Raw genomic sequence first — 21,141 nt, 5'->3', positions numbered from 1 at the left:
GATTCTGGAGGGTGGGGATGGGGAGATGCACAAAACAAAGTCGACTGAAAGACATGCACAATGAGGTTAAGTTTGCAAAAGAAAACATTGGTCATTGGGGAATATTCAAATAACGATTTTGAATTATATGCCTTCAGAAACCACTGGTAGTTAGCAACGTGCAAGATGAATGAGGTCAGGCACGTGGCATCAGGGTAGGCAAGGCAGGCACTGCCTACCCTGACTAAAATTATAAAATGGTAATTATTAAATATAAATATTAAAGTCATGGGAGAATATTGTCTATCTAAGAGATCGCTCTTAGGTAGGCATAATTGTACGTGCCTTTCACCCGCAATACTTGTAACACGAAAGTGTGTGCAGCCCACGTGCCGTCGGCGCTGCTTCAAGCCATCAATGACAGGGAGAGCTGAAGGCAGCTGAAATTCTGCGTTTGCAGTACTGCGCATGCACAGCACCCTACTGTGCATGCTCAGCGCAAGTTTCTTGGCGGGTTTTTCAAACATGGATTGCCCTTATCTTAAGAGTATCTTCGGAAACAAAGAGAGAAGAATGGAGTTCGTGTACCGATAATGCAGCAAGTACATTTCTTGGTGCTTTATGTTTTTAAATACTGTATTTCCCGGGGTGGGGAAAGAGTTCCTTTCACAGCGTGTGGGGAGTGGCCCGGGGTAAAGTTGCGGGGAGGGCAGGAGTGTTGAGAAGGAGGGGGTCGGGGATCTTGCCAGTAACCCACTTGCGATGCTCTGGGCGCGGAGCCACCGCATTGTGGCCGGGGGGGAGAAGTAGCTCAGGTGGCTGCACCTTCTGCTGGCACCCGCTCACCTCTGGCAGTGCTCTCCGTCTGAAAACCTCCCTCCTGCCGCTTGCCGGCCTCACTCATATCAGCCGTTTCGAGCAAATCCTTAAATTCTGAAAGCACGATCAAGGGACCAATTGAGGTTGCTCGACTTTGGGAATTTAAGGATGTGCGGGAAGCGGCTGACATGAACAAAGCCAGTGAGCGGCAGATGAGAGATGTTCAGACGGAGAGCACTAGCAGAGGTGAGCGGGCCGGCAGAAGGCGCTGGAGGGGCGGCCAGTTTTGCTATCTGGTCCCGGCGGCCGCTCGCAGCCACCCGAGCTGCTTCCCTCCCCGGCCGCAATGCGGTTGTTAAGCACCCGGAGCGCCGTGGCAACGATGATTGAGTGGGTTGCTAGCATGATCCCCGACCCCCTCCTTCTCAATGATCCTGCCCTCCCCGCAACTTTACCCCTGGCCAGACTCTCCACACGCTGTGAAAGGAGCTCTCCCCCCCAATTGGTCCCTTGAATTATTATTGGTATAAATGTATTAATTAATTTAATATTTAATTCATTCAATATTGTCATTCAATTAGATCACAACTGATTCAACCTGTCCCGGTGTGCTCCCGTTTTTCCCACCATCTGTTCACCTGCCGTCACCATGCACCCCCCACCCGTTCAGTAATTCAGAATTAAGGAGATTTGAAAGCCTTGGGCAAATTGAATTGTTACTTTCTTTATTTTTATTTTTTATTTTTATGGAGAGACCAATCTGCGCATGCACGGTTTAAGATTTTTTTTTAAAGACGACTGACTGCCAACCCTAAGTTATTACTCATGGCACATGCCTGAATGAGACATATAGACTGAGTACAAATATTTTGACATTTGGTTCTCTGAAAGCCTTGCAGTAACCGAGTGGTGAAGTTGAACATCCGGTTAGTCGTATGACTACAGAATGTATGCAGTCTTATTGGCTGAATGAGTATGCGGTGGGAGGTCAAACATTATATTTCCTGTTTTATTTTTACATATTCTTTTAAGTGGAGCAATCTTCCAGGAAAAGGAAGCTTTTCTCCGAAACTTCCATTTTCATTTAAGCTGTAAATTTAAAGTTGCTGTAGCAGATGACATATAATTCAAAATCGTTATTTGACTCCAGGACATGTAATTCGAAAATTGTCATTTGACTCGGGTCATAGCCTCAGAATTAAATGACGTTCCTTTAGGAAGGAGATGAGGAGGAATTTCTTTAGTCACAGGGTGGTGAATCTGTGGAATACTTTGTCACAGAAGGCTGTAGAGGCCCCGTCAATGAATATTTTTACGGCAGAGATAGATAGATTCTTGATTAGGGTGACAGGGGTTATGGGGAGAAGGCAGGAGAAAGGGGTTAGGAGCGAGAGATAGATCAGCCATGATTGAATGGCGGTAGTCTTGATGGGCCGAATGGCCTAATTCTGCTCCTATCACATATGACCTTATGAGCAGAGCATTGCAAAATGAGAACACAAATGTTTGTTACAGGAAAGATTTCCATCATAAAAAGGAAGAGAAATTGAATCAGAAGCTTTGTTTAATTCTTTAGCATTTAAAAAATCCAGTTTGCAAACTATTTCTGCTTAATATACTATTATTAAAAATAAAATGGCTATATTGTAATTTATTTACTAAGACTTCTTTGTACAAATGTCCCATCACCAGTTGTTGAATATTTATACATTGCCCTTTTTTACCCAACATGACGAATGCCTGTGAACAATGTCAGCTAATAAATAAGAACCTTTATGACAGGAGTTATTGCAACAAAAGATTTATTTGAGTATGAGTTAAATCTTCCAGATACTTACCATGCTTAGTAACGGAATGACCAATTGAAGCATGCAGCTCGCACTGAGTTGTTCATTACTGATTTGTACCAAAGCTTACAGCTTATCTCATCAGTTGTGTGTTTTATATGTTTTCAGTTGCATCTAATCGTTATCTTCCAGCATATGTCAGATTTGAAACGTGTCAGGTTGTGGCTAAAGATCTAATCGATAAAGATTGCGATACAAATCAACAAGCATAATTGGTCTCCTTTCTTTCAGGAGCCGGAGTCAGAGAAGATGTGTTTCTCATCTGGTGTGAGATAGAGGAAATCAGAAACACATTGGCAGAAGTTCAAGCCATCGTCACAGGCGCCCCTCCGACCACGTCTAACGCAGGTGTTATATTTTAGTGATTGACCTTTATAGAATGAATCACTCAATATGTAAGAATTGTGTATATTTGAATGATGCAATTCATTTTCATAGACTGAAATTGTTTTTCATCGTTTTTATTTTATGCGTGAAATGTTTAAGTTTTTTTTATGTGCGATGCTCCGGTATTCCCTGGGAAACGTCTTCTCATTTTGCACTGTACAACTGTTGCTTTGCAAGATGACAATAAAGGATGATGATGATGATGATAAATGATGATGATGATGATGACGATGATGATGATGATGAAAGCAAGGCACAAAGTGCTGAAGTAACTCAACGGGTCAGGCAGCATCTATGGAGGACATGGATAGGACCATCACAGATATGATAGTGAAGGACTGTCAGTCCATGAGAATGATGAAACAAGGAACTGCAGATGTTGGTTTACAGGGGGGAAAAAAAGGCAAAAATGCTGGAGTAACTCAGCGGGTCAAGCAGCATCTCTGGCTAATAAATAGGTGACGTTTCAGATGGGAACCCTTCTTCATCATCAAAATCTGCAGAAGAGTCCCGACCTGAAACATCACCTATTTATTAGCCAGAGATGCTGTTTGACCCGCTGAGTTACTCCAGCATTTTTGCCTTTTTCCCCCCATGTAAACCAACATCTGCAGTTCCTTGGCCTTACTGCTTCCACCAGCAACAGATTAAAGTATGGTTGTGTAGAATGTCGGGAACGAGCTGGCTCTCTGCTCTCTCTTTCCAAGGTTGTGTGTCATGGTGAGATTAAATAAATCACTACCAATGACTGAAATGTGTAGTGTCCCCACATGAATAGTTATCTGATTGTCGCTTTGACTATATTTTTCACCAACTAATAAACTACCAGCAAAATTATCTTTGGCTGCTAGTAATCAATATTTTAAGGGGAATACAGAAATACATAATTATAAAATTGCAGAACATTTAATTGTAACATATTTTCACTATACTTCTTACAGATCTACTTCATCTGAATAATTGTCTCCTGAAATGAGTAGTTTGGAAGGCTGTTTTAGAGGGCATTTGAGAGGCAAATCTCAGCCTGACTGATTAATAAAAGGTTCTGAGAAATGGGAGATGGAGAAGGCCAAGCACTCCCTGTAGTCGGCTTTGCAATTTAATGCAATCATGGTCTCAACTTCAATTTCTTGTGTGTTCCCAACATCCCTTGACAAATCCAATGACCAAAAATCTATCTCCATCTTGAATATAATGGCAAATTTCATTTCCTGGTGGGCATCATTGAATCAATGACATTCCAGTGGTTTTGTGGCCATAATTATTGATGCGTTTTTTTGTTTAATTCAAAATTTATTTGTCATTCAATTTAAATTCTCCAGTGGGAAATCAAACCCATGTCTCCAGATCGATCCTCAGGGCCCCTGGTTGTTAGTTCAGTAACCTAATTTTAAAATGTGTATATTTAAAGCAGAGATAGATAGATTTGTGATGAGTACAGGAATCAGGGGTTATGGGGAGAAGGCAGGAGAATGGGGTTGGGAGTCTTCTTCTTGCGAATGAAACATAAATAAACGAAAGGAATAGTTAGATCTCAAGCCGGGCGTTGAGCAGCCAGGTTGTTGTCTCTGCGTCAATGTCTGCCAGGACCTGACCTCCATTTGGTGGGTGGTGGAGCGGGCACTCAGAGATGACAAAGATGGCTGTCTGTTGTTCTGCTCCGCATTCATAGGCTGGGCTCTGGCGGGGCCCCCATCTCCACATGCTGGCATTGAAACGCCCAACTCCAGTACGAAGTCTGTTGAGCTTCAGCCATGCTCCTCTGGGGAGGTCAGATCCTGGACAGCTTTTATCTGGTGAAGAGATAGAGATGAGGTTGCCTTCCACTCCTGTGACCACTTAATAATAATAATAATATTAATAATATCTTTTATTGTCATTGCACATAAGCGCAACGAGATTTGTTATGCAGCTTCCATCCGATGCCATAACTTAAATAACTAGTAACATTTAGATTTAGATACCCCAAGAACATGGTTTGCAAAAAGAACATTACAACAGTAAAATAGACAAAACAGTTCAAACAGACTAAAGTGCAGATGTGTCTGTGTGACGTGACCATCCGAGGGAGACAGTCCAGGGGGGGATGGGGGGCACTCAGCAGGGCCGGTTCAGAGCCGCTATAGCTCTGGGAATGAAGCTGTTCCTGAGTCTGGAGGTTCGGGCGTAGAAGGCCTTGTAACGTCTGCCGGAGGGAAGTAGTTCGAACAGTCCATTACAAGGGTGTGAGGAGTCTTTATGGATGCTGACGGCCTTCCTGAGGCACCGTGTGTGGTAGATGCCCTCCAAGGCTGGTAGCTGTGTCCAACTTGGTGACTATCCAGTTTTCATTTGTCTCAGTTGGCTGGATGGATGCTAGGAACCGTTTTCCATGTGGAGCAAAGGGGTGACGGGACTTCAGTCGGAGTGGCCACTGCTCTCTGCTGATAGCCTGATGCAGGAGGTGATCTGGATCCATGGCACGACGAGATAGTGCCAGAGTTGCTGCTTGCTTTCGGGTCCCTGCAGGCGGAATGCCTGCAAGTATAGGGAGCTGCTCGACTGGAGTAGGTTGAAGGCACCCAGTGATGGTTCGTAAGGTGCTGTTCAAGCTCGTGTCTGCCAGGCTAGTTTGTCTGCTTCTACTCCATACGGGTGCGCAGTACTCAGCTGGAGCAAGGAGTGACGGACAGATAAGCCATGATTGAATGGTGTAGTAGACGGGCCAAATGGGCCAATTCTAGCTCCAATCACCTATGACCTTATGACCTAAAATACCATTAAGGGTGTAGCGTATAGACTTGCCTCAACTCAATCCTGAGCTTTTGACTTGCAAATATTTTACATCTGTGAGGGTGGCTTTTGGTTGTCATGGCTACATTAATATCAACAAACCGCTCTGTATTCATTGGCAGGCCCGCTGTGTAAGTTGTTACATTAAATAGAAAGACAGCTCTTTGCTTTCTAGAATCCAAAGATATTAGTGAGAGTGGAAGAGATGATGCATAAATAAACTCAGAGACACAAATGAAGAGCTTCACTATAGGGGGGGATCTTATAGAAACAAAATTCTTAAGGAGTTGGACAGGCTAGATGCAGGAAGATTGTTCCCGATGTTGGGGAAGTCCAGAACAAGGGGCCACAGTTTAAGGATAAAGGGGAAATCTTTTAGGACTGAGATGAGAAAAACATTTTTCACACAGAGTGGTGAATCTCTGGAATCCTCTGCCACAGAAGGTAGTTGCGGCCAGTTCATTGGCTATATTTAAGAGTGAGTTAAATGTGGCCCTTGTGGCTAAAGGGATCAGGGGGTATGGAGAGAAGGCAGGTACAGGATACTGAGTTGGATGATCAGCCATGATCATATTGAATGGCGGTGCAGGCTCAAAGGGCCGAATGGCCAACTACTGCACCTATTTTCTATGTTTCTATAGGGCGGGCACGGTGGCGCAGCGGTAGAGTTGCTGCCTTGCAGTGCCAGGGACCCGGGTTCGATCCCAACTCCGGGTGCTGCCTGTACGGACTTTTACGTTCTCCCTGTGACCGCGTGGGTTTTCTCTGAGATCTTCAGTTTTCTCCCACACTCCAAAGACATACAAGTTTGTAGGTTGGAGAAGCTCAGCGGGTGCAGCAGCATCTATGGAGCGAAGGAAATGGGCAACGTTTTTCGGGCCGAAACCCTTCTTCAGACTTATCGGGGGCGGGGGTGGGCGGGGACAAGAAAGGGAAAAGGAGGAGGAGCCCGAAGGTTGGGGGATGGGAGGACACAGCAGGGGGACTGAGGAAGGGGAGGAGACAGCAAGGACTAACAAAATTGGGAGAATTCGATGTTCATGCCCCCAGAATGCAGACTCCCCAAACGGAATATGAGGTGCTGTTCCTCCAATTTTCTCCAATTTCTGGTGCTGCTCGCTGTGGCCTCTAACTTCCATCCGGCACTCAAATACACCTGGACCATTTCTGACACTTCCCTACCATTCCTTGACCTCACTATCTCCATTGCCGGTGATAGACTTCTGACCGACATATACTATAAACCCACTGACTCCCATGGCTATCTGGACTACACTTCTTCCCACCCTGCTTCCTGTAAGGACTCCATCCCCTACTCCCAATTCCTCCGTCTACGCCGCATCTGCTCCACGGATGAGGCGTTCCACACCAGGACATCTGAAATGTCCTCATTATTCAGGGAACGGGGGTTCCCCTCCTCCACCATAAATGAGGCTCGCACCAGGGTCTCTTCCATACCCCGCAACACTGCTCTCTCTCCCCATCCCCCCACTCGCAACAAGGGTTTCGGGCCGAAACCCTTCTTCAGACTTATCGGGGGCGGGGGTGGGCGGGGACAAGAAAGGGAAAAGGAGGAGGAGCCCGAAGGTTGGGGGATGGGAGGACACAGCAGGGGGACTGAGGAAACATAGAAACATAGAAACATAGAAATTAGGTGCAGGAGTAGGCCATTCGGCCCTTCGAGCCTGCACCGCCATTTAATATGATCATGGCTGATCATCCAACTCAGTATCCCGTACCTGCCTTTTCTCCATACCCTCTGATCCCCTTGGCCACAAGGGCCACATCTAACTCCCTCTTAAATATAGCCAATGAACTGGCCTCAACTACCCTCTGTGGCAGAGAGTTCCAGAGATTCACCACTCTCTGTGTGAAAAAAGTTCTCCTCATCTCGGTTTTAAAGGATTTCCCCCTTATCCTTAAGCTGTGACCCCTTGTCCTGGACTTCCCCAACATCGGAAACAATCTTCCTGCATCTAGCCTGTCCAACCCCTTAAGAATTTTGTAAGTTTCTATAAGATCCCCTCTCAATCTCCTAAACTCTAGAGAGTATAAACCAAGTCTATCCAGTCTTTCTTCATAAGACAGTCCTGACATCCCAGGAATCAGTCTGGTGAACCTTCTCTGCACTCCCTCTATGGCAATAATGTCCTTCCTCAGATTTGGAGACCAAAACTGCACGCAATACTCCAGGTGTGGTCTCACCAAGACCCTATACAACTGCAGTAGAACCTCCCTGCTCCTATACTCAAATCCTCTTGCTATGAAAGCCAACATGCCATTCGCTTTCTTTACTGCCTGCTGCACCTGCATGCCTACCTTCAATGACTGGTGTACCATGACACCCAGGTCTCGCTGCATCTCCCCCTTTCCCAATCGGCCACCGTTTAGATAATAATCTGCTTTCCCGTTTTTGCCACCAAAATGGATAACCTCACATTTATCCACATTAAACTGCATCTGCCAAACATTTGCCCACTCACCCAGCCTATCCAAGTCACCTTGCAGTCTCCTAGCATCCTCCTCACACCTAACACTGCCCCCCAGCTTAGTGTCATCCGCAAACTTGGAGATATTGCCTTCAATTCCCTCATCCAGATCATTAATATATATTGTAAATAGCTGGGGTCCCAGTACTGAGCCTTGCGGTACCCCACTAGTCACTGCCTGCCATTGTGAAAAGGACCCGTTTACTCCTACTCTTTGCTTCCTGTTTGCCAGCCAGTTCTCTATCCACATCAATACTGAACCCCCAATGCCATGTGCTTTAAGTTTGTATACTAATCTCTTATGTGGGACCTTGTCGAAAGCCTTCTGGAAGTCCAGATACAACACATCCACTGGTTCTCCCCTATCCACGCTACTAGTTACATCCTCGAAAAATTCTATAAGATTCGTCAGACATGATTTACCTTTCGTAAATCCATGCTGACTTTGTCCAATGATTTCACCACTTTCTAAATGTGCTGCTATCCCATCTTTAATAACTGACTCTAGCAGTTTCCCCACTACCGATGTTAGGCTAACTGGTCTGTAATTCCCCGTTTTCTCTCTCCCTCCCTTCTTAAAAAGTGGGGTTACGTTTGCTACCCGCCAATCCTCTGGAACTACTCCAGAATCTAAGGAGTTTTGAAAGATTATTACTAATGCATCCACTATTTCTGGAGCTACTTCCTTAAGTACTCTGGGATGCAGCCTATCTGGCCCTGGGGATTTATCGGCCTTTAATCCATTCAATTTACCCAACACCACTTCCCGACTAACCTGGATTTCACTCAATTCCTCCACCTCCTTTGACCCGCGGGCCCCTGCTATTTCCGGCAGATCATTTATGTCTTCCTTAGTGAAGACGGAACCAAAGTAGTTATTCAATTGGTCCGCCATATCCTGGTTCCCCATGATCAACTCACCTGTTTCTGACTGCAAGGGACCTACATTTGTTTTAACTAATCTCTTTCTTTTCACATATCTATAAAAACTTTTGCAGTCAGATTTTATGTTCACTGCCAGAAGGGGAGGAGACAGCAAGGACTAACAAAATTGGGAGAATTCGATGTTCATGCCCCCAGAATGCAGACTCCCCAAACGGAATATGAGGTGCTGTTCCTCCAATTTCCTCCAATTTCTGGTGCTGCTCGCTGTGGCCTCTAACTTCCATCCGGCACTCAAATACACCTGGACCATTTCTGACACTTCCCTACCATTCCTTGACCTCACTATCTCCATTGCCGGTGATAGACTTCTGACCGACATATACTATAAACCCACTGACTCCCATGGCTATCTGGACTACACTTCTTCCCACCCTGCTTCCTGTAAGGACTCCATCCCCTACTCCCAATTCCTCCGTCTATGCCGCATCTGCTCCACGGATGAGGCGTTCCACACCAGAACATCTGAAATATCCTCATTATTCAGGGAACGGGGGTTCCCCTCCTCCACCATAAATGAGGCTCGCACCAGGGTCTCTTCCATACCCCGCAACACTGCTCTCTCTCCCCATCCCCCCCACTCGCAACAAGGGCCGAGTCCCCCTAGTCCTCACATTTCACCCCACCAGCCGTCACATACAAAAAGTAATCCTCTGTCAGTTTCGCCACCTCCAACGTGACCCCACCACTCGCCACATCTTCCCATCTCCCCCCATATCTGCCTTCCGCAAAGACCGCTCCCTCCATAACTCCCTTGTCAATTCTTCCCTTCCCTCTCGTACCACCCCCTCCCCGGGCACTTTCCCTTGCAACCGCAAGAGATGCAACACTTGTCCCTTTACCTCCCCCCTCGACTCCGTTCAAGGACCCAAGCAATCGTTCCAGGTGCGACAGAGGTTTACCTGCATCTCTTCCAACCTCATCTATTGCGTCCGCTGCTCTAGATGTCAGCAGATCTATATCGGTGAGACCAAGCGGAGGTTGGGCGATCGTTTCGCCGAACACCTCCGCTCGGTCCGCAATAACCAAGCTGACCTCCCGGTGGCTCAGCACTTCAACTCCCCCTCCCACTCCGTCTCCGACCTCTCTGTCCTGGGTCTCCTCCATGGCCACAGCGAGCAGCACCGGAAATTGGAGGAACAGCACCTCATATTCCGTTTGGGGAGTCTGCATCCTGGGGGCATGAACATCGAATTCTCCCAATTTTGTTAGTCCTTGCTGTCTCTTCCCCTTCCTCAGTCCCCCTGCTGTCTCCTCCCATCCCCGCCCACCCCCGCCCCCGATCAGTCTGAAGAAGGGTTTCGGCCCGAAACGTTGCCTATTTCCTTCGCTCCATAGATGCTGCTGCACCCGCTGAGTTTCTCCAGCTTTTTTGTGTACCTTCGATTCTCCAGCATCTGCAGTTCCTTCTTAAACACAAGTTTGTAGGTTATTTGGCTTGGTATAAATGTCAATTGTCGCTAGTGTGTGTAAGATAGTGTTAATGTGCGGGGATCGCAGGTTTCTATGTACTCAGTGGACCAAAGGGGTTGTTTCCGCGCTAAATCTCAAAAATTAAAACTATAGAATAAGGCTGCACAGCAAGATGCTTTCTTTATGGGAAACCTAATTCCTGTAGTAAATTATTGTTATCTGTAAAGTAAAATATGACTGGGAATTGTTGCTTTTATTGAAATGTGCATATACATGAATCAATTATTTATCCCTCTGTCATCCTTTCCCTTGCTATCTTTTTGCTTGGATGAGGAAGCAGTGACTATACACCAGCCAATGTCACCTTCAAGAACAGAGGACTATATCACTTCAAAGCAGTGGCTCGTGAAACACGGATTAAAGGCTCGTAAATTGACTTTCTACGACGCACTTGTCGACTGTGCCTTTCCCCATTCTGATGGCGTCGTGGACATAAAGGAGAAGCCTGTGAATGAGAGCATTCAGACTGATGCAGTAAGTCCGGTTTACATGGAATACGCTACGCTACGATACAATAGAACTTTATTTGTCCCAGGAGGGAAATTGATTCGCCAACAGTCATAAAAACACAAAATACATGAAACATGAAATTAAAGTGGCCAGTGGAAAGTCCAGGATTTGGGATGTGCAAAGATTGGGGAGGGGGGGAGGGGGGGAGGAGAGTCAGTCTACCCCACGACAGAAGGGGGAGGAGTTGTACAGTGTGATCCCCATGGCAAAAAAGGATCTCTTGTGGCATTCCGTGCTGCATCTTGGTGGAACCAGTCTGTTGCTGAAGGTGCTTCTCAGGTTGACCAGTGTTTCATGGAGGGGGTGAGCTGTATTGTCCAAGGTGCTCCGCAGTTTGAGGAGTATCGTCTCGTCCCCTCCAAGACTATCTCCAGTGAATCCAACTCCCCCCTCAGGATGGAGCCAGCTTTCCTGATGAGTTTGTTCATTCTGTTGGCATCCGCGGCCTTCACCCTGCTGCTCCAGCACACAACAGTGAAGAGGATGGCACTGGCCACCAGCTCAGATGTTGAAAGAGTGGAATAAACATAAACTCTGTTTTTTTTCTCCACAGATGCTGCCTTCATATGTTCATGAGTTCATAGGTTCTAGGAGCCACTCGGTCCATCAAGTCTACTCCACCATTCATTCATGGCTGATATATCTTTCCCTCTCAACCCTATTCTTCTGCCTTCTCCCCCATAACCTCTGACACCCTTAAGCCCCTGTCCCACTTAGGAAACCTGAACGGAAACCTCTGGAGACTTTGCGCCCCACCCAAGGTTTCCGTGCGGTTCCCGGAGGTTGCAGGTAGTGGAAGCAGGTAGGGAGACTGACAAAAACCTCCGGGAACCTCTGGGAACCGCACGGAAACCTTGGGTGGGGCACAAAGTTCCAGAGGTTTCCGTTCAGGTTTCCTAAGTGGGACAGGGGCATTACCAATCAAGAATCTGTCAATCCCCACCTTAAAAATATCTATTACTTGGCCTCCACAGTCATCTGTGGCAATGAATTCCACAGATTCACCACCCTGCCTGACGTGTTAGGTTTTTCCAGAAGATTTTCGCTGTTTTTCTATTTCAAATCTCCAGCAGTTTCAGTTTTTTGGGGTTTTCACTCATAAACGTAGAAGGTTGTCAAAGACGTTTTGTTGGAGAATACATGGTACATACATTGCGATACTAGTGGAGAGATGGATGTTTAAGGTGGTGGATGAGGTGCTGGTAAAGCACTTGATTTGCTTAGGAAGGTACAGTGGGACAGGCAGCATCTCTGGACAGAAAGAATGCGCGATGTTTCGGGTCGAGACCCTTCACACTGAAAGTCAGGGGAGAGGGAAACTAGAGATATGGAAGGGACGGTGTGAAAAGGACAGATCAAAGCAGACAATGTTCAAAGAAAGGTAGAATGGTTCATTGTTGGCTGAGGGGAAGGTGACAAGGAGGCATACAAACAGTAAAATTAATCAGGAGGACAGTGAAACTAGTCGGAGAACTAAGGTGGGGATGGACGGAGTGAGAGGGAAAGCAAGGTCCTTGAAGGTTGTTAGAACAGGGCTTATCCAGGAGAATTGCATACCTCGTAGATAGTGGAAATACTTTTGTTTGCAGCAATTAATTCACTCGTCACAGGATATTCAGCTTTGGACATGCTCTAGTTAATGCTTAGAAACATAGAAACATAGAAATTAGGTGCAGGAGTAGGCCATTCGGCCCTTCGAACCTGCACCGCCATTTAATATGATCATGGCTGATCATCCAACTCAGTATCCCGTACCTGCCTTCTCTCCATACCCTCTGATCCCCTTAGCCACAAGGGCCACATCTAACTCCCTCTTAAATATAGCCAATGAACTGGCCTCGACTACCCTCTGTGGCAGAGAGTTCCAGAGATTCACCACTCTCTGTGTGAAAAAAGTTCTTCTCATCTTGGTTTTAAAGGATTTCCCCCTTATCCTTAAGCTGTGACCCCTTGTCCTGGACTTCCCCAACATCGGGAACAATCTTCCTGCATCTAGCCTGTCCAACCCCTTAAGAATTTTGTAAGTTTCTATAAGATCCCCTCTCAATCTCCTAAATTCTAGAGAGTATAAACCAAGTCTATCCAGTCTTTCTTCAAAAGACAGTCCTGACATTCCAGGAATCAGTCTGGTGAACTGTCTCTGCACTCCCTCTATGGCAATAATGTCCTTCCTCAGATTTGGAGACCAAAACTGTACGCAATACTCCAGGTGTGGTCTCACCAAGACCCTGTACAACTGCAGTAGAACCTCCCTGCTCCTATACTCAAATCCTTTTGCAATGAAAGCTAACATACCATTCGCTTTCTTTACTGCCTGCTGCACCTGCATGCCTACCTTCAATGACTGGTGTACCATGACACCCAGGTCTCGCTGCATCTCCCCCTTTCCCAATCGGCCACCATTTAGATAATAGTCTGCTTTCCTGTCTGCTTCTATTTCTTGAGCAATGACTCAAGATTAAAGATGACGTAGGCTCTGAGGTGGCTAATGAGACAATACAGAAACTGATGGATCTTTCAACGATGGGCAAGAGGTGCTTGGGTGGGTGTGTAATTGCTTTGCTTCTTCAGCAGCTTACTCAAGGCTTCCAGTGCATGGATCTAAGATTCTCAATGATATCCTCCCCCATTTTAGATGTTAAGGGCCACCATTGGGTATTTTTAAAGCAGAGATTAGTAGGTTCTTGATTAGTGAAGGCATCAAATGTTACGGGGAGAAGGCAGGAGAAATAGATTGAGAGGGAAAAATAGATCAGCCATGATCGAATGATGGAGCAGACAATAGACAATAGACAATGGGTGCAGGAGTAGGCCATTCAGCCCTTCGAGCCAGCACCGCCATTCAATGTGATCATGGCTGATCATCCACAATCAGTACCCCGTTCCTGCCTTCTCTCCATATCCCTTAACTCCGCTATCCCTAAGAGCTCTATCTAATTCTCTCTTGAAAGCATCCAGAGAACCAGCCTCCACTGCCCTTTGAGTCAGAGAATTCTACACACTCACAACTCTCTGTGTGAAAAAGGTTTTCCTCATCTCCATTATAAATGGTTTACAACTTATTCTTAAACTATGGTCCCTGATTCTGGACTCCCCCAACATTGGGAACATATTTCCTGCCTCTAGTGTGTCCAAACCCTTAATAATCTTATATATTTCAATAAGATCCCCTTTCATCCTAAATTCCAGAGTATACAAGACCTGCCATTCCAATCTATCAACATATGACAGTCCCGCCATCCCGGGAATTAACCTCGTGAACCTACGCTGCACTCCCTCAATAGCAAGAATGTCATTTCTAACTGCACAAAATACTCCAGATGTGGTCTCACTGGAGCCCTGAACAACTGTAGGAGGACCACTTTGCTTCTATACACAACTCCTCGTGTTATGAAAGCCAACATGCCATTTGCTTTCTTCACTGCCTGCTGTACCTGCATGCCTACTTTCAGTGACTGATGAACCAGGACCCCCAGATCCCGTTGTACTTCACCTTTTCCCATCTTCACACCATTTAGATAATAATCTGCATTCCTCTTTTTGCTACCAAAGTGGATAACCTCACATTTATCCACATTATACTGCATCTGCCATGCATCTGCCCACTTACCCAACCAGTCCAAGTCGCCCTGCTTCCTCGTAGCATCCTCCTCACAGTTCATTCTGCCACCCAGCTTTGTGTCATCTGCAAATTTGTTAATGTTACTTTTAATCCCTTCATTCAAATCATTAATATATATTGTAAATAGCTGCGGTCCCATCACTGAGCCTTTCGGTACCCCACTAGTCACTGCCTGCCTTTCTGAAAGGGACCCGTTTATTCCTACCCTTTGTTTTCTGTCTGCCAATTTTCTATCCATGTCAGCACCCTACTCCAATACCATGTGCTCTAATCTTGCCCACTAATCCCCTATGTGGGACCTTATCAAATGTTTCTGAAAGTCCAGATACACCACATCCACTGGCTCTTCCCTTGTCCATTATCCTGGTAACATTCTCAAAAATTTCCAGATGATTAGTCAAGCATGATTTCCCCTTCGTAAATCCATGCTGACTCGGACCGATCCTGTTACTGCGATCCAAATGTGCGGCTATTTCATCTTTTATAATTGACTCCAGCATCTTCCCCACCACCGATGTCAGGCTAACTGGTCTATAATTCCCTGTTTTCTCTCTGCCGCCCTTCTTAAAGAGTGAGATAACATTAACTACCCTCCAATCCACAGGAACTGATCCTGAATCTATAGAACATTGGAAAATGATCACCAATGCGTCCCCGATTTCTAGAGCCACTTCCTTAAGTATCCTGGGATGCAGACCATCTGGCCCTGGGGATTTATCAGCCTTCAGTCCCATCAGTCCACCCAAAACCATGCCTAATGTGAATCTCCTTCAGTTCCTCCGTCACCCCAGATCCTCTGGCCACTAGTATATCAGGGAGATTTGATAGGTCGAATGGCCTAATTCTGCTCTCTGGATCTCTCGCAGGTTCTCTGGATGCTTTCAAGAGAGAGCTAGACAGGGCTCTTTAAAACTAGCAGAGTCAGGGGATATGGGGAGAAGGCAGGAACGAGGTACTGATTGGGGATGATCAGCCATGATCACATTGAATGGCGGTGCTGGCTCGAAGGGCTGAATGTCCTAATCCTGAACCTATTGTCTATTGTCTATTGCTCCTATGTTTTATGGTCTTATTGGTCAATGACCCAAGTCAGTGCAGTAGAGCATTTCTTCATGCCGGCTTTGAGCAATCTTTGAAACATTTCTTCTCTCCATCTGCTAACCTCTTCACATGGTCGGGTGTTGTTTTAGAACCGTTTGTGAACAACCAGGCCAAGATGGATGACTGAGGGTAACCAAGGCCTTAATGCTGTGGATGTCAGTCTGGGAGAGGACATTGATTGATGAATGTTTGGGATTCAATGACTTCCGCACCATTACATCAAAACGTCACAGCTTGAGGATAAGGGGGAAATCCTTAAAAACCGAGATGAGAAGAACTTTTTTCACACAGAGAGTGGTGAATCCCTGGAACTCTCTGCCACAGAGGGTAGTTGAGGCCAGTTCATTGGCTATATTTAAGAGGGAGTTAGATGTGGCCCTTGTGGCTAAGGGGATCAGGGGGTATGGAGAGAAGGCAGGTACGGGATACTGAGTTAGATGATCAGCCATGATCATATTGAATGGTGGTGCAGGCTCGAAGGGCCGAATGGCCTACTCCTGCACCTAATTTCTATGTTTCTATGTTTCTATAACCAGAAGTGATTAGGCTGGGGGTAATTGGAGTTGCAGTGCCCTCTAGTGTTGATGCCAATGGACAACCTTGTTTACATCTGGACTAAAATGCCTAGAAATTGGACTGCACCCTAACATGTGAATGATTGATTGAAAGATACAGCATGGAAACAGGCCCTTCAGCCCACCCTGTCCATGACGGCCATCAATCACCCGTTAACACTGGTTCCATGTTATCCCATTTTCACATCCACTCCCTACACACGAGGCGCAGTTTACAGAGGCCATTTAACCTATAAAACTGCATGTCTTTGGAACGTGAGAGGAAACTGGAGCACCCTTGAAGAAACCCACATGGCCATAGGTAAAACGTGCAAACTCCACACAGGGAGAATTTGCAAACTCCACATAGACAGCACCCGAGGTCAGAATCGAACCCGGGGCTCTGGCGCTGTGAGGCAGCAGCCCTACCACCTACACCACTGTACCAATGTGCCACGCAGAAGACAAGGTTTATCTGGGGTTGCAATGGGGTGGTGGGGGTGGATCCAAGTCTGTGTTTTATGTGCTGGGTGTGGTGTGGGTAAGGGTCCTGTATTTGAACTGTTTAACTATTTTCACTTTCCACGAATGCTGCCTGACTTTTTCCAGCATTTCCTGATTTTATTTAAGCAGCAGAATGCATTGGCTGATGGTTCTGTCACCAATTTAAAATGATGAGGAAAAGAATCTTTAAACTTTACTTTCAACTTTAGGAATACAGCATGGAATCCAAGTCGTGCAGTGATCACCAGCCCTCTAGTTCTATCCTACGCACTAGGAATTAACCTAGAGCCAATTAACCTACAAACCTGCACGTCTTTGGAATGTGGGAGGAAACCGGAGCACCTGGAGGAAACCCACACGGTCACTGGGAGGATGTACAAACTCCGTACAGACAACATCTGCAGCCAGGATCGAACCCGGGTCTCTGGCGCTGTAATGCCCCTGTCCCACTTAGGAAACCTGAATGGAAACCTCTGGAGACTTCGCACCCCACCCAAGGTTTCCGTGCGGTTCCCGGAGGTTTTTGTCAGTCTCCCTACCTGCTTCCACTACCTGCAACCTCCGGCAACCACCTGCAACCTCTGGGAACTGCACGGAAACCTTGGGTGGGGCGCAAAGTCTCCAGAGGTTTTCCGTTCAGGTTTCCTAAGTGGGACAGGGGCATTAGGCAGCAACTCTACCGCTGCAGCAACTGTGCCACCCAAACAAATTGAAACGGGATGTGAGGACAAAAACAAATATCGCTCAGATGCGACCTGGAACTTGGTGCCTGCTGAGCGAAGCCATGGTTAATCAGAATCTAGAGGGAAGGGAATTGGATAAGCTTGTGTGAAAATAATTTTCAGAGCCATGGGGAAAGAGCAGGGGAAATGGAACTGAAGGAATTGCTCTGCAAACAGCTGGAATGCTTCACCAACTGGACTAAAATGGTGATACACCTGGGAATTGAATGAGAATTTGTAAACAGACATACACCGTGCTGAGATCCAAGGAATTACTATTATCATGGAATTTAGCTACAGATAACTTAGGTTAGCAATGTTACAAAATTTGAGATTTAAAAAATCAAGTCTGCAATTTATCCCATCAGATAAAGCATAACAATAAGTTTAATTTGACACCAAATTCACTTTCATATCTCAAGTATTAAAAAAGTTATGACCATTTTCATACTCGGAAATTAGCATCTTGTTCCCTATTGATTTTCAATGGATATTACAAAAAAGCTGTGATCTTGGATAATCAAACGCCCATGTCTTAAGGAAAGATTAACATTTTTAAATAGCCTAAGTGTCCAAAGATTATTCACAAATAATTCACAATATAACATGATTTTTATATCTAATTTACATTAATTTATAGGCCAAATGGAAGGAATTTAGTGTTCAATTGCTGTAAATAAATGCCCATTTAAATCGGCTTTCTAGTGGGTTCATGTGAACGCGCGCTGGTTTAGAATGTTGACAGCGCGCTAGATTAGTGCCCTCAAATGCCGAGAAAAATACTGCGGGATATAAAAAGCCCAAAATGAACTATTCGTTATAGATAATTTGATATATAGGGTTATATATATGCCCCATTTAATGTAAAAATAAGGTACATACCTTTAATTGTTTGCTTTATAAAACCCTGGGGCTGCGAGAGATTGCGGAATTAAACAGTAATTTTAAAACTATTAGAACTATATTATCGAGGCCTATAAAACTAATAATACCTTTTGCGACCGGGTCTTGCAGCGATTTTTCGTTAATGATTTACTAGGCTGAACATCTGCGATTAGTACAGCCTAGTAAAAATCGCGTTTTAAACCCGCCCCCTCCAAACAGCGCCAAAATCGCCGACATGGCTGAGGGCAGATTCCCAATGGCGATTCAGGTAGGTTTTGTAACATACCTACTTAGGTGTTATAATTATGTATAGTCTTTCCGCTGACTGGTTAGCATGCAACAAAAAGCTTTTCATTGTATCTTGGTGCACTTGACAACAAACTAAACTAAGACTTAACTAAACTAAGACAATAGGGATTGTATCTTTATTGTAACAAATAGTGAAAGGCCTGGACAGAGTGAATGTGGAGAGGACCAGAGGCCATTGCCTCAGGATAAAAAAATTACCTATTGAACGGAGACGAGGAAGAATTTCTTTAATCAGCAAGTGGTGAATATGTGAAATTCATTGGCACAGAAGGCTGTGGAGGTCAAGTTAATGGATATTTTTAAGGTGGAGATAGATAGATTCTTGATTAGTAAAGGGCCTGTCCCACTTGGGCGACCTAATCTGCGAGTTCTGGCGAGTTTGCCCTCAACTTATATTTTCGCAGCATGGTCGACACGAGGTTGTAGGAGGTCTTCATAACTCTCCTTCATGCTCGAGAGTGGTCTCCACGTACTCGACGCCTCAGCTAATTTGCGACGTGTTTTTCAATATGTTAAAAAATTCCCGCGAGTAGAAAAAGGTTGCCTTGGAAAAAATCGATACTTTTTTTACTCGTATGTTTAGTCGTAGTAGGTCGCCATGTTAGTGGTAGGTAATCGAAGGTAGTCGAAGGTAGTTGTAGATAGTCTTCATCATAGTCGAAGGGAAGTCGAAGGGAGGTCGAAGGAGATCGAAAGAGGACGTCTTCACTATTCGGTGTCCAATTTCCCCAAAGTTAGTTGTAGCTAGTCGAAGCTAGTCTTCAACACAGTCGAAGGAGGTCTTCAACATAGTCGAAGCTAGTCTTCAACATAGTCGAAGGAGGTCTTCAACATGTCATTTTTTCAAACTCTTCTACTCGCCAATTAGGTCGCCCAAGTGGGACAGCCCCTTAAGGGTGTCAGGGGTTATGGGTAGAAAGCAGGAGAATGGGGTTGAGAAGGAAAGATAGATCAGCCGTGATTGAATGGTGGTGTAGACTTGATGGGCCAAATGGCCTAATTCTGCTCCTAGGACTTATGAAGTTATGAACATCTATTAGCATAGTGTTGATTGCAGTTAAATGTAATAGTTTCTACTTTAACAGGAATCTCGAATTAAACTGGTGAATGCCAAGTACTGTGGCCGCTTTGCACACACCCAGTGGAAAGATGGTTCTGTCATGCATGTTTACATCACAGCTGAGAAATGCAAGCAGTACCAGCAGAGAATGAAGGCTGCACTGGAGCAGATGCAAAGGAGGTGAGTTTGGAACCCTTGGGTAAAAGCCTTTCGATAAAAGTGCGATCCATTGAGTCACAGAATGAAGAGATGTTGCTGAGAAGAGTAAGGCCATTCAGCCCATTCGGTCAGTACCATTGGAAAACGATCAACCCAGCTCAATCCACTGGACCAGGACCAAGAACATACGTACCCTGTATATCACAGTTTAAGTACGTACAGTTTTAAAATACTTAAAAACATGGAAGATTTTTCACTACCACTCCTCTAGGGAGCGATCCTTTCACAGATCACTTCCATCCTTACAATAAATTTTCCCCTGTAATTAATTACATCAAATCAATAATCGTTGGTTTTTGAGCTTGCTATCAGTAGGTCCATCCTATTTTCTCCACTGCCCATTGGTAATTTTATGCATCTCAATGTGTCCATTCAACATCTTCTGTTCCAAAGAAAAATCTCCCAGCCCATCCTCGTGCAACAATATTCCACGCCTGGCAACATCCTTGTAAATCTCTTTTAACATCAGCAGTGAAGTAAACATACTTATGCCCCTGTCCCACTTAGGAAACCTGAACGGAAACCTCTGGAGACTTTGCGCCCCACCCAAGGTTTCCGTGCGGTTCCCGGAGGTTTTTGTCAGTCTCCAGGTAAAACCTTCCACCACCTGCAACTTCCGGCAACCACCTTCAACTAGCATCGCAACCGGCTTCGGCTAAACAATTACCGATTTTTAAAATGGCAACCTATTTTTAGTCGCGGCCGGTTTTGAATTTTTGGAAATAATCGCCGGAACATAGAAGAAGCGGAAACCACTTTCGACCATTAGTGAGACTGACAAAAACCTCCGGGAACCGCACGGAAACCTTCGGTGGGGCGCAAAGTCTCCAGAGGTTTCCGTTCAGGTTTCCTAAGTGGGACAGGGGCATAAGGATGGCCACGGTTGCGCAGCGGCGGTAGAGTTGCTGCCTTACAGCGCTTGCAGCGCCAGAGACCCGGGTTCGATC

The 21,141-nt window shown here is 45.6% G+C and overlaps 1 protein-coding gene across 1 annotated transcript in view; it reads left to right on the top strand.

Annotated features, from left to right (window-relative positions):
• Window positions 1-21,141, top strand: part of LOC129697806 (von Willebrand factor A domain-containing protein 3B-like) — a 179,331-nt gene that overhangs the window by 73,057 nt on the left and 85,133 nt on the right. Inside the window, exons 7-9 of the mRNA XM_055636433.1 lie at window positions 2,877-2,993; window positions 10,986-11,182; window positions 20,001-20,155. Coding sequence (XP_055492408.1) covers window positions 2,877-2,993; window positions 10,986-11,182; window positions 20,001-20,155 — 469 coding nt within the window. The remainder of the gene's footprint in view (window positions 1-2,876; window positions 2,994-10,985; window positions 11,183-20,000; window positions 20,156-21,141) is intronic.

The sequence above is a fragment of the Leucoraja erinacea genome, chromosome 6, assembly GCF_028641065.1.
Source record: "Leucoraja erinacea ecotype New England chromosome 6, Leri_hhj_1, whole genome shotgun sequence".
NCBI lineage: Eukaryota > Metazoa > Chordata > Chondrichthyes > Rajiformes > Rajidae > Leucoraja > Leucoraja erinaceus.
Note: the sequence above shows the minus strand (reverse complement) of the source record. Positions and strands in the feature narration are given on the sequence as shown.